We start from the raw sequence: 14,639 nt of genomic DNA on the forward strand, positions 1-14,639 counted from the left end.
AGCTGATCGCTCACAGCAGCCGGTCGCCGGGTGATCAGCTGATCGCTCACAGCAGCCGGTCGCCGGGTGATCAGCTGATCGCTCACAGCAGCCGGTCGCCGGGTGATCAGCTGATCGCTCACAGCAGCCGGTCGCAGGGTGATCAGCTGATCGCTCACAGCAGCCGGTCGCAGGGTGATCAGCTGATCGCTCACAGCAGCCGGTCGCAGGGTGATCAGCTGATCGCTCACAGCAGCCGGTCGCAGGGTGATCAGCTGATCGCTCACAGCAGCCGGTCGCAGGGTGATCAGCTGATCGCTCACAGGAGTCGGGTGATCAGCTGATCGCTCACAGCAGCCGGTCGCCGGGTGATCAGCTGATCGCTCACAGCAGCCGGGTGATCAGCTGATCGCTCACAGGAGCCGGCCGCCGGGTGATCAGCTGAGAGCTCACAGTAGCCGGTTGCCAGGTGATCAGCTGATCCCTCACAGCAGCCGGTCGCCAGGTGATCAGCTGATCGCTCACAGCAGCCGGTCACCAGGTGAAAAGCTGATCGTTCGGCCATCGAGAATGTGTGCGGGGGGCGGAGTGCGGGGTGGGTGGAGCTGAGCGGGGCCATTGCCCTGAAGACGTCAGTGCCGCGGGGACTGCATGGCTGGGGACAGGTGAGTGTGAGTGTGAGTGTGAGTGTGTGTGTACATGCGGAGTGGAGTGCGGGAGGGGACGGAGCCGAGCGGGGAAGTGTCGGGCTCCTTGCACACGTAGCCAGGGTAAATATCGGGTAACTAAGCAAATCACTTTGCTTGGTTACCCGATATTTACCTTAGTTATCAGCATACACCGCTTAGCGCTGGCTCCTTGCACATGTAGCCAGGGTAAATATCGGGTTATTAAGCAAAGCGTTTTGCTTAGTAACCAGATGTGTACCCTGGTTACGTGTGCATGGAACCAGAGAGAGCATGCACAGTGGATCCTAAGGATTCCGCTGCTCAAACGTTACATGCTGCGTTCCTTCTGCCTGGCGGAAGCAACGCAGCGTCGGCCAGCGGAATCAACGCAGGTACTTTTGGCACAATCCGTCATCCATACAAGTCTATGGGAAACAGCGGAATCCGTTAACGGATTCCGCTGTTTTCCAAAAGGGCGGATTGTGACTGAAGGTAATTAACACAAGTATGAAAGTACCCTAAGCCGTGTGCGGTTTTTAAAATGCACCCCCTTTTTTTCCCCCAGCTTTGGGGGAAAAAAGTGCATCTTACAAACCGGAAAATATAGTATATTTTTATTAAAGACTAGAAGGTGGCCGGATTCTACGCATCGGGTATTCTAGAATTTACGTATTATGTAGTTCATGTATGATTTTTGTTATATATATATATATAGATATAGATATAGATATAGATATATATATATATATATATATATATATATATATATATATATATATATATATATATATAGATATATAGATGTTGTGTGTAGTTACCAAGTGTTTGTGTAGGCGCTGTACATGTTCTGGGTGTTGTCTGGGTATGGCGGGGGGTGAGAGCGGTGTTGTTTGTGTGTTGCGTTGTTTGTGGAGCGCTGTGTGTCTGTAGCGTTGTGTGTGTGTGTTGCGCGGTTTGTGTGTGTGTGTGTGTGTTTTGGGGGGAGGTATGTTTTGTGCAATGTGTGTGTTGTGCGGTATGTGCGTATATTTGTGTGTGCAGCGTTGTCTGTGTGTGTGGGTGTCTGTGTAGGGCAGTTGTTTGTGGTTCCCAGTGTGTGTGTGTGGTGTGTTGTGCAGTGCGCGCGCGCGCGTGTGTGTGTGTGTGTTGGGGGGAGGTGTGCACTTCCCATCGTACTCCATCCCCCATGCAGCGCACTCCCCATCGTGCTCCATCCCCCATGCTGCGCACCTCCCATCGTGCTCCATCTCCCATCCTGCGCACTCCCAAACGTGCTCCATCCGCCATGCTGCGCACTCCCAAACGTGCTCCATCCGCCATGCTGCGCACTCCCAAACGTGCTCCATCCGCCATGCTGCGCACTCCCAAACGTGCTCCATCCGCCATGCTGCGCACTCCCAAACGTGCTCCATCCGCCATGCTGCGCACTCCCAAACGTGCTCCATCCGCCATGCTGCGCACTCCCAAACGTGCTCCATCTGCCATGCTGCGCACTCCCTATCGTGCTCCATCCCCCATGCTGCGCACTCCCAAACGTGCTCCATCCGCCATGCTGCGCACTCCCCATCGTGCTCCATCTCCCATGCTGCGCACTCCCAAACGTGCTCCATCCGCCATGCTGCGCACTCCCAAACGTGCTCCATCCGCCATACTCCGCACTCCCCATCGTGCTCCATCCCCCATGCAGCGCACTCCCCATCGTGCTCCATCCCCTATGCTGCGCACCCCCCATCGTGCTCCATCTCCCATGCTGCGCACTCCCAAACGTGCTCCATCCGCCATGCTGCGCACTCCCAAACGTGGTCCATCCTCCATGCTGCGCACTCCCAAACGTGCTCCATCCACCATACTCCGCACTCCCCATCGTGCTGCATCCCCCATGCTGCGCACTCCCAAACGTGCTCCATCCGCCATGCTGCGCACTCCCAAACGTGCTCCATCCGCCATGCTGCGCACTCCCTATCGTGCTCCATCCCCCATGCTGCGCACTCCCAAACGTGCTCCATCCGCCATGCTGCGCACTCCCCATCGTGCTCCATCCGCCATGCTGCACACTCCCAAACGTGCTCCATCCGCCATGCTGCGCACTCCCAAACGTGCTCCATCCGCCATGCTGCGCACTCCCAAACGTGCTCCATCCGCCATACTCCGCACTCCCCATCGTGCTCCATCCCCCATGCAGCGCACTCCCCATCGTGCTCCATCCCCTATGCTGCGCACTCCCCATCGTGCTCCATCCCCTATGCTGCGCACCGCCCATCGTGCTCCATCTCCCATGCTGCGCACTCCCAAACGTGCTCCATCCGCCATACTCCGCACTCCCCATCGTGCTGCATCCCCCATGCTGCGCACTCCCAAACGTGCTCCATCCGCCATGCTGCGCATTCCCAAACGTGCTCCATCCGCCATGCTGCGCACTCCCAAACGTGGTCCATCCGCCATGCTGCGCACTCCCAAACGTGGTCCATCCGCCATGCTGCGCACTCCCAAACGTGCTCCATCCGCCATACTCCGCACTCCCCATCGTGCTGCATCCCCCATGCTGCGCACTCCCAAACGTGCTCCATCCGCCATGCTGCGCCAGCATCAGCCTCACTGTCCCCAGCATCAGCCTCTCTGTCCCCAGCATCAGCCTCTCTGTCCCCAGCATCAGCCTCTCTGTCCCCAGCATCAGCCTCTCTGTCCCCAGCATCAGCCTCTCTGTCTCCAGCATCAGCCTCTCTGTCTCCAGCATCAGCCTCTCTGTCTCCAGCATCAGCCTCTCTGTCTCCAGCATCAGCCTCTCTGTCTCCAGCATCAGCCTCTCTGTCCCCAGCATCAGCCTCTCTGTCCCCAGCATCAGCCTCTCTGTCCCCAGCATCAGCCTCTCTGTCCCCAGCATCAGCCTCTCTGTCCCCAGCATCAGCCTCTCTGTCCCCAGCATCAGCCTCTCTGTCCCCAGCATCAGCCTCCCCATCCCAGCCTTCCCCAGGATCAGCCTCTCTCCTCCCAGCCTCCTCCAGCACGCCATGCTCCTCTGCCGACACTCACAGATCCGATCGCATACACTCACACACACCCGATCGCATACACTCACACACACACACACTGACGATATTGCACATACGCGCTCATACTCACAACATCCGGAGATACCACATGCTTCTGGCCATGTGATCCTCCGGCAGGTCCTGGAAGCTCACAGCACAGTATCGCCGCCGAGAAGCAAGCGATATCCCAGGATGTTGTGAGTATGTGGATGCGATGTGATGTGTGTGTGTGAGAGTGAGTGTGATCTGATTTGTGTGTGTGTCTGTGTGTGCTGTTATGTGTGTGCGTGTGTGTATTTTCCGCCGCTGCAGGACCTTGATGTGTGGATGCGATGTGATGTGTGTGTGAGGTGTGTATGAGAGTGAGTGTGAGCCGGTGTACACTGGTAACTATGATACACATCGGGTAACTAAGGGACCTTAGTTACCCGATGTGTATAATGGTTACCAGCTTTCACGGCCTCCGTCAAGATCCCAGCATCGCAAGGTTATGTCTGGCGCTGCTGGGATCCTGACGGAGCCGGTGTACACTGGTAACTATGATACACATCGGGTAACTAAGGGACCTTAGTTACCCGATGTGTATAATGGTTACCAGCTTTCACGGGGTCCGTCAAGATCCCAGTATCGCAAGGTTATGTCTGGCGCTGCTGGGATCCTGACGGAGCCGGTGTAGAAGCAAGCGATATCCCAGGATGTTGTGATGTGTGAGGTGAGTGTGAGAGTGAGTGTGATCTGATGTGTGTGTGTACTCACCTGGGAATCGGAGCTCCGTGTCAGTTGGGCCAGAGCGAGCGTGCATTGCGTGAGGGGGGCGGGGCCTGCAGAGAGCCGGGGCGAGAGGCCAATCCGTGTGGGGGGGCGGGGCCATGGCGAGCCCAGCGGCCAATCAGCTTTGTGTCACCATAAGGACACAATTTCGGAGCATGACAGACAGACAGACAGACAGAGAGAATAAGGCAATTATATATATATATAGATTTGTCTGCGTGCCAGATGGAGCCACATCTGGCTCCCGACCCCTATTCTAGGGAGAGGTGTTGTGAATGTCAGTTATGCTTTGGCTGCTGGGAGGCTCCCTCTTGTGGCCAGGAATGGTTTGGACAGAGACCAGGTGTGTTGAGCAATGGGCATTTCCATTGCTAACTCTCTGCTTATTTAAACCCTGGTCTGCTAGCGGGCTATGCCGGATGTCAGTTGTTCTTCGTTCACCAGCCTGCTCCATTCTGCTCCAGACCACATCTACCCCAGATAAGTGCTTTGCTCTTTATTTGTTGTTTGGTTCTTTTACTCTTATCTGAGTTTGTCATTTGCTGTGGTTGTTTTCAGTTTATTTGCATGCAGGGATCTTCCCTCTCAGTTGCTTAGCTGGGAAACTCGCTGCAGTTATGTTTGGAGTATAGCTCCTATAAGTCCATGTGTTTGTGGCTTTTTGAATTTGTAATGATTCTTGTTTTCTGTTCATTGGTATGACAAGAGCGCCTGGTATAGGACGGAGTGCAGATCGTGCGATCTGAGGGATTTTTTGTACTATCAGGAATTTGGAATTTTGCAGGGTTTTTCTCTGGCCACCATCAGTCCCTTTCCTGTCCTTTCCTATTTTATTCAGTGGGGGCCTCACCTTTTGCTAATCCTATCATCTACCTGTGTATTGTGTTTTTCCTATATCACCGCAGTCTTTGAATGTGGTGGGCTTGCTATTCTTGTCTATTTTCTCAGGCAGAGAGTTATTCATCTTTCCTTCCTTTAGGATAGTTAGTTCTCCGGCTGGGTTCGCGGTGCACAGGATGTTAGTTCACCCCTCGGCTACTTCTAGTTGTGATGGCTAGTAAGGGGATGGCGGCCAGATTAGTTGCCAATGCTCTTGTCACCTTTTACCAATGATTTATGGTGGTCTCCATGGTTCCGGATCATAACAGTACATCCGGCCAACAAATTTAAAGGGTACTCTTAAGAAGGGAAAAAAAAAAGTCTGCTGAAATTTTTTTTTTTTTTGGTGTTTTTCCTCTTCTTCTTTGGGTTCTGTGGAAGATTCCTTTTGTCTAGCATGGATGAATTGGGTGAGCGTGTTGCTCATCTTGATGCTAAGGTTTGTCGTATAGAGTCTTATCTTGCACAGACTCCACTTGCAGAGCCTAAGATTCCTGTTCCTGAATTTTTTTTCGGGAGATAGGTCGAGATTTTTGAGCTTCAGGAATAATTGTAAATTATTTTTTGACCTGCGCCCTAAGTCCTCAGGGAATCCCGTACAGCGGGTGAAGATTGTCATCTCCTTGCTGCGTGGTGACCCTCAGGACTGGGCCTTCTCTTTAGCGTCTGATGATCCGATTCTCAGTGATGTGGACTCCTTTTTTCAGGTCTTGGGTTTATTATATGACGAACCCAATATTGTGGACCAAGCAGAAAAGGTCTTGTTGTCCTTAACTCAGGGTTTGGATTCTGCAGAAACGTTTTGTCAGAAATTTCGAAAGTGGGCGGTCCTTACCAAATGGAATGATGATGCGCTTGCGGCTCTTTTTCGGAAGGGTATTGCTGATACTGTGAAGGATGTAATGGTGGGATTCCCCGTCCCTTTCTGGTCTTGATGCCTCTATGAGCTTGGCCATTCAGATTGATAGGCGGTTACATGAGCGTAGGAAGATACCTGCTGGTTTTGTGCCTGTGGAACAGCCTTTGGAGCCTATGGAGTGTGATAGGGTCCTTTCTAATGCTAGTCGGCGGGGGTTCAGATGGAAGAATAGACTGTGCTTCTATTGTGGAGACGCTTCTCATAACATCTCTGTCTGCCCTAAACGTGAAAGGAGATTGGCTACTTCTGTTACTGTGGGTTCTTTGCAACCAAAGTTTCTTTTGTCTGTCACATTGATTTGCTCATTGTCTTCCTTTTCTGCATTTGCTTTTGTGGTCTCTTTTTTTTGCCGGGCACCAAGAATGTTAAGGCCGATGCCCTTTCCAGGAGTTTCTGAACTGACTCTTTGGAGGTTGTCGAACCGTCTACTATCCTGAATGATGGTGTAGTTTTCTCGGCTATTTCGCCTGATCTGCGGTTGGCACTGGCGGAATTTCAGGGGGATGAACCTGAGAGATGTCCTACAGGGAAACTGTTTGTCCCAGACCAATGGAGAGACCGAGTTGTCTCTGAGGTTCATTGCTCTGTTTTGGCGGGTCATCCTGGCATTTTTGGTACTCGGGATCTTGTGAGCCGCTCTTTTTGGTGGCCTTCCCTGTCCCGGGATGTCCATAGTTTTGTGCAGTCGTGTGGAGTTTGTTCTAGGTCCAAGCCCTGTTGTTCACGTTCTAGTGGGCTATTATTGCCGGTACCTAAGAAACCTTGGACGCACATCACTATGGATTTTATTTCAGAGCTTCCCGTCTCTCAGAAAATGACTGTGATTTGGGTGATCTGTGATAGATTCTCCAAGATGGTCCACTTAGTTCCCCTATCTAAGTTGCCGTCTTCATCAGAGTTGGTGCCTTTGTTTTTCCAACATGTTGTTCGTTTGCATGGTATTCCCGAAAACATTGTTTCTGACAGAGGGGTGCAGTTTGTATCCAGGTTTTGGAGGATTTTTTGCTCCAAATTGGGTGTTTAGCTGACTTTCTCCTCGGCGTTTCATCCTCAGACCAACGGTCAGACTGAAAGGGCTAACCAGACCCTGGAGACCTATTTACGGTGTTTTGTTTCTGCGGATCAGGATGACTGGGTTTTGTTTTTGCCTTTGGCTGAATTTGCCCTTAACAATAGAGCTAGCTCTACCACATTGGTGTCCCCCTTTTTCTGCAATTTTGGGTATCACCCTAGGTTCCTCTCGGGGCAGCTTGAGGCGTCTGACTGTCCGGGGGTGGATTCGTTGGTCAACAGAATGCAGCAGATTTGGGGGCAGGTAGTGGATAAATTGTTTCAGTCCCAAGAAACTGCCCAAAAGTTTGCCAACCGGCGTCGGACTGTTGGTCCCCGGTTTAAAGTGGGGGACATGGTGTGGTTGTCCTCTAAAAATATTCCTATGAGAGTTCCATCTCCTAAATTTAAGCCCAGATTTATTGGACCTTATAAGATTTCGGAGATTATCAACCCTGTGTCTTTCCCTTTGACTCTGCCTGTGTCATTTAAGATTCACAATGTCTTCCATATGTCCTTGTTGAAGAAACATGTGAAGCCAACAGTTCCTGTAGCAGCGCCTCCTGACCCTGTTTTGGTACAAGGGGATCTGGAGTATGAGGTTGAAAAAATTCTTGTTTTCCGTCGCAGTAGGCGTCAGCTTCAGTACCTTGTGAAATGGAAGGGTTATGGGCAGGAGGATAATTCTTGGGTTGTGGCTTCTGACATTCATGAGGACAGGTTGGTTCGCGCCTTCCATCATGCTCATTCCGAGCGACCCGGTGGCGTTGGTGAGGGTTCGATGACCCCTCCTCAAGGGGGGGGGTACTGTTGTGAATGTCAGTTATGCTTTGGCTGCTGGGAGGCTCCCTCTTGTGGCCAGGAATGGTTTTCACATAGACCAGGTGTGTTGAGCAATGGGCGTTTCCATTGCTAACTCTCTGCTTATTTAAATCCTGGTCTGATAGCAGGCTATGCCGGATGTCAGTTGTTCTTTGTTCACCAGCATGCTTCATTCTGCTCCACACCACATCTACCCCAGATAAGTGCTTGGCTCTTTATTTGTTGTTTGGTTATTTTATCTGAGTTTATCATTTGCTGTGGTTGTTTTCAGTTTATTGGCATGCAGGGATCTTCCCTCGCAGTTGCTTAGCTGGGAAACTCCCTGCAGTTATGTTTGGAGTATAGCTCCTTTAAGTCCATGTGTTTGTGGCTTTTTGAATTTGTAATGATTCTTGTTTTCTGTTCATTGGTATGACAAGAGTGCCTGGTATAGGACGGAGTTCAGATCATGCGATCGGAGGGCTTTTTGTACTATCGGGTTTTTGGATTTTTGCAGGCTTTTTCTCTGGCCACCATCAGACCCTTTCCTGTCCTGTCCTATTTAGTCAGTAGGGCCTCACCTTTTGCTAATCCTATCATCCATCTGTGTATTGTGTATTCCTATATCACCGCAGTCTTTGAATATGGGGGGCTTGCTATTCTTTATCTATTTTCTGAGGCAGAGAGTTGAATAACTCCTTTCCTTCCTTTAGGATAGTTAGTTCTCCGGCTGGGTTCGCGGTGCACAGGATGTTAGTTCACCCCTCGGCTACTTCTAGTGTTGATGGTTAGTAAGGGGATGGCGGCCAGAATAGGTGCCAATGCTCTTGTCACCTTTTACCAATGATTTATGGTGGTCTTCCATGGTTCCGGATCATAACAGATTTCCTTGCCTTTGGTAGTCGTAGAGTTAACGTCAGTTTTATTTCCAGGAGCTTCTGAATCCTGGTCAGGTGTTTCCGCGACCACTCCCAGTCCCTTTATATACCCGCTGATATCAGCAGAGGGTGCCAGTTATTCTGTGCCATTTGGTACTGGGCCAAGAGGTGGAGGGAGCTGCCGTGACCCTCTGTTGAAGTTGCTCTGGTGGCTGAAGTCTAGATGCTGACTGCAGCAATTTATCTTTGTGTGTCCACCGTCTGTCTTCCTTCCCTGATGTGTTGTTTTAGTGCAGCAGTGGGGCTAGCATCCCTTAGCTGCCCACTCCTTAGCCAGGACTATTGTAGGGTCACTCAGGGCTTCTGGCTTCTGCTTGGTAACAGATGAGGAACCTGAATATGGCTAGGAGTGTAGGGTACAGTGGCAGGTAAGTGAAGGAGGTATCCATCTACCCTCACATTTGCACTAGGGCCCACCGTTGTTAATGTGTCCTCGGTGTATCCCTTGTTTGTTGTGGTGTTACCCCTGTTAGTTCGGTGTTTAGCCTCACACCGGACTTCCTCCTAGTCCGCGTCGTGACAGGAACGACGACAAAAACACAGACTTGGAAACTACAAACAATAAGGCTCCAGCTAAAGTATGCTAGCAGCAGATAACCAGTAGCTCCTCGAGATGGCTGCCTCCTGGTTGGTCAGTATAGATGAAAATCTATTTCCAGCACCAGGTAATGGGTAAAGTGACTATTTGAAGGAGATGGGAGTGGTCACAAAACGGCTGCACTTGAGGAAATCAACCAGGAGCTGCTAGCAAGGAAAACTGACCTCTCATTCAGCAGCAACAGATAGAGATGCACCTGTATATACAGTACAGACCAAACGTTTGGAAACACCTTCTCATTCAAAGAGTTTTCTTTATTTTCATGACTCTGAAAATTGTAGATTCACATTGAAGGCATCAAAACTATAAATTAACACATGTGGAATGAAATACTTAACAAAAAATTATGAAACAACTGAAAATATGTCTTATATTCTAGGTTCTTCAAAGTAGCCACCTTTTGCTTTGATTACTGCTTTGCACACTCTTGGCATTCTCTTGATGAGCTTCAAGAGGTAGTCAACAGAAATGGTTTTTACTTCACAGGTGTGCCCTGTCAGGTTTAATAAGTGGGATTTATTGCCTTATAAATGGGGTGGGGACCATCAGTAGTGTTGTGCAGAAGTCTGGTGGATACACAGCTGATAGTCCTACTGAATAGACTGTTAAAATTTGTATTTTGGCAAGAAAAAAGCAGCTAAGTAAAGAAAAACGAGTGGCCATCATTACTTTAAGAAATGAAGGTCAGTCAGTCCGAAAAATTGGGAAACTTTGAAAGTGTCCCCAAGTGCAGTGGCAAAAACAATCAAACACTACAAAGAAACTGGCTCACATGAGGACCACCCCAGGAAAGGAAGACCAAGAGTCACCTCTGCTGCAGAGGATAAGTTTATCTGAGTCACCAGCCTCAGAAATCGCAGGTTAACAGCAGCTCAGATTAGAGACCAGGACAATGCCACACAGAGTTCTCGCAGCAGACACATCTCTAGAACAACTGTTAGGCTGGGGCCACATCTACTGAGATCCCCTCGTATGACACTCGGCTCACGCTGGCAGTACAGCAGAGCCGAGTGTCATGCTAGTGTCCATTTGACTTAGGTCTGACTGTGCGATCTGACCTCAGCTGCGGGGGGTGGGCCGGCACTGAGGAGGGGAGGGAGGGATTTCTCTCCCTCTCTCCTCCGTAGCTGGCTATTGCGATTCTCGCTCTGCACTCGCGGTACACCGGTGTACCGCGAGTGCAGTGCGATTTTTCTCTTGCCCCATAGACTTGAATGGGTGCGAGAGAAAAGAGTCTTGCATTACAATTGCAGCATGCTGTGATTGTTTTCTCGGTTCGATTAGGGCTGAGAAAATAATCGCACTTGTGCACTGACACACAGGCTAATATTGGTCCGAGTGGAATGCGATATTTAATCACACTCCACTCGCACCGTTTTTCTCGCCACGTGTCTTAGGCCTTAAGAGGAGACTTTGTGCAGCAGCCCTTCATGGTAAAATAGCTGCTAGGAAACCACTGCTAAGGAGAGGCAACAAGCAGAAGAGACTTGTTTGGGCTAAAGAACACAAGGAATGGACATTAGACCAGTGGAAATCTGTGCTTTGCTTTGATGAGTCCAAATTTGAGATCTTTGGATCCAACCACCGTGTCTTTGTGCGATGCAGAAAAGGTGAACGGATGGACTCTACATGGCTGGTTCCCACCGTGAAGCATGGAGGAGGAGGTGTGATGTTGGGGGGGCTTTGCTGGTGACACTGTTGGGGATTTATTCAAAATTGAAGGCATACAGAACCAGCATGGCTACCACAGCATCTTGCAGTGGCGTGCTATTCCATCCGGTTTGCGTTTAGTTGGACCACCATTTTTTTTTTCAACAGGACAATGACCCCAAACACACCTCCAGGTTATGTATGGGCTATTTGACTAAGAAGGAGAGTGATGGGGGCTGCGCCAAATAACCTGGCCTCCACAGTCACCAGACCTGAACCCAATCAAGATGGTTTGGAGTGAGCTGGACCACAGAGGGAAGGCAAAAGGGTCAACAAGTGCTAAGCATCTCTGGGAACTCCTTCAAGATTGTTGGAAGACCATTTCCGGTGACTACCTCTTGAAGCATCAAGAGAAAGCCAAGAGTGTGCAAAGCAGTAATCAAACCAAAAAGTGGCTACTTTGAAGAACCTAGAATATAAGACATATTTTCAGTTGTTTCACACTTTTTTTTTTAAATATTTCATTCCACATGTGGTAATTCATGGTTTTGATGCCTTCAATGTGAATCTACAATTTTCAGTCATGGAAATAAAGAAAACTCTTTGAATGAGAAGGCGTGTCCAAACATTTGGTCTGTACTGTATATATTTTAATTCACCAATATTTTCCCCTATATTATATTCTGAATTATAAGAAGATGGAAATTCTGCAATTGCACAGTGGCCTCTTGGGCCATTTTAGACTCGTACTTCCTGTTCTTTACCAAAGACTTTACAGCAGCCTCAGTATTATCACAGACTGGGTCACAATGACTGATAACACTTCTATACACAACTGATACTACAGGATCCACCAATCACAGTAGGTGATGTCACAGCTCACCTCCTTCCCTTCCCTTCACAATGACCTGTGCTTCAATACAAATTGGTGATAATGTACGTGTGGATTTCCCCAAAGTTCAAGCATGACGAGTCCAGAATAACCTCAGGGACCAGTGTGAAAACTGCATTATTTTTTCTTATCATACAGCTCATTATATGAAAAAAAAAACAAAAAAACCTTTTTCAAAAATGTAAGGGTAGTCTTCTTCAGAAGCCCCATAAAGATTACCCTAACAGGATTACAGTGAAGATCCCGTCATCTGAGGGTCTCATGAAGCGGCTTTTGACAGAGAACAAAACCCTCAGTGAATGTTACCAATAAATTGGGTTCTTCTTTAAGTTCTTCATCCTTCGTAATGTCTAAATACCTTCACGATGATATTTGTTGGCCTCATGCTCTACCAGTGGTCCAGAAGAATTGTTTGAGTCTTCCCACTACATCACATCAGTGAATATCCCTACATTTTTTAGGTAGTTACAATTCAGTCCGAATAACTTTGGTCTGAATTGCAATTGCCCAGATTAAGAACATACATTTATTACGCTCTGAGGGCCTTCCAGACCCCAAGAAAAAAAATCTAGAGGTGAGGGTCAGAATTAAAAACAGACACATATTACTCACTTGCCCTAAACCCTTAAATGACGACACCACTGCATCTCACTGGTCCTCCATGAAGATCATTGGTGCTTCCACCGCTAAGCTTCATGAAGTCACATGGGAAAGTAGGGCACCATGTGTTATTGATATGAATGACACGCATCGCCCCACCTTCTCTGGAAGAACCTAAGACCACCATGGTGTATTGGGGATCTGAGGAGGTGGCGTAAGGAGTCAAGTGAGGGCCTAAAGCACATTAGTATTATTTCCCTTCTCAGCCCTCAAAACAATCCTGTAAAATGGCAGCTGGTTGGCCACCATATTTCTGGATTTGTGCTTATCGAACACTGAAAATTTTGATTTCATCAGAATTCAATTTGTTACGGATGAATTTGGTCATCTCTGCTCCTCATGCAGTTTTCATCTTTAGCATTGATGTGGGCACAAAGGTTCCTCAGGTGGGTAGAAGTGATATCTGTGTATTCGGGAGTGTTTTCTTACATTTTTTTGTCTTCTCTTGTTCCTGCAGGTCGCCGTCCTTACTTGGTGTGGATTCTTGGAAATTCTTTTGTTGCTTCTGCCTTGGAAAAAGTATCGCTCGTTCCAGATGGACGCCAGTTGGGTTTTCCACCTTCAGAGGCCACCATTCGATGGCTGGGATTCAAAGATCTGACTTGGGATTCTGTTATTCCTACAGTTGTTCGTTACTCACGTACGGACCAACCCCCCGATATTCTGGTTATACACGCCGGGGGGGATGATCTTTATAGCGGTGTTTGTCGTTTGGTTCTGGTTGAAAAGATAAGAAGTGATATTTTGAAGTTGAAATCTCTTTTTCTTGGAGTAGTTATTGTATTTTCAGGCATCGTGAGGAGACCTATATGTCCAGAGGGAACGAAACGAAAATTATTTAACATTACCTGCAAGAGAGTGAACAAACAAGTCCAAACATCTCTAGCAAGTCACGGGGTTGAGGTGGTTGAATATGAGAGTCTGACGAGAAAAGCTTTTCTCTTTGAGGAAGATGGTTCTTGTCTTAATTCATTGGGTCATAGGCTCTGGTGCACCGGCATTACGAATGGGATCAATAAAGCTCTTCAATGTTGGCAAAGCAGACCCTAATGCCTAACCAAGCCATGGAAGCCAATAGTCAAGGTTGACTGTCTCGGCTACCATTCATGGTCGATGTCCAGCTAACAATCCCTGGATCCAAAGAAAGGTTGGTTTGTCCCTGACGAGCCAAAGTCCCCACGACTATTGGCCAGCGAAATCTCATGGGTCTTCATTTCCCAATTTTCATTATTGTTCATTTTGATTCAATTGCTTTTTTTTTTTTTAGTTTGTCAAATTTCTTTTCAAACTGAATAAAATTTGTTTTTATTTTATGGCACTTTTGTGTTTTCTTTGTATGGCTGCATTATGTTAGTACTGTACGGTAATATGATTCGTTATTCAGTGAATTTAATTAGTTTTTTTTAAAAAGTATTAGTCTTAAAAAATAAAAATTGGAAAGAGAGCTCTACTACAGGGTGGGCCATAAGTATGGATACACTCTGGGTGGGCCATGAGTATGGATACACCCTGGGTGGGCCATGAGTATGCATACACCCTAGGTGGGCCATGAGTATGGATGCACCCTGTGTGGGCCATGAGTATGGATACACTCTGGGTGGGCCATGAGTATGGATACACCTGGGTGGGCCATGAGTATGGATACACCCTGGGTGGGCCATGAGTATGCATACACCCTGGGTGGGCCATGAGTATGGATACACTCTGGGTGGGCCATGAGTATGGATACACTCTGGGTGGGCCATGAGTATGCATACACTCTGGGTGGGCCATGAGTATGGATACACCCTGGGTGGGCCATGAGT

The 14,639-nt window shown here is 48.6% G+C and overlaps 1 protein-coding gene across 2 annotated transcripts in view; it reads left to right on the plus strand.

Moving 5' to 3' along the window:
• The window catches only part of LOC142251705 (uncharacterized), a 61,623-nt gene extending 47,471 nt beyond the window's left edge, over window positions 1-14,152 (plus strand). For both annotated transcript variants that reach the window (XM_075324753.1, XM_075324755.1), the window contains one exon: window positions 13,292-14,152. In XM_075324753.1, coding sequence (XP_075180868.1) covers window positions 13,292-13,884 — 593 coding nt within the window. In that variant the 3' untranslated portion in view covers window positions 13,885-14,152. The remainder of the gene's footprint in view (window positions 1-13,291) is intronic.
• The last annotated feature ends 487 nt before the right edge of the window (window positions 14,153-14,639 follow it).

The sequence above is a fragment of the Anomaloglossus baeobatrachus genome, chromosome 9, assembly GCF_048569485.1.
Source record: "Anomaloglossus baeobatrachus isolate aAnoBae1 chromosome 9, aAnoBae1.hap1, whole genome shotgun sequence".
Taxonomy (NCBI): Eukaryota; Metazoa; Chordata; class Amphibia; order Anura; family Aromobatidae; genus Anomaloglossus; species Anomaloglossus baeobatrachus.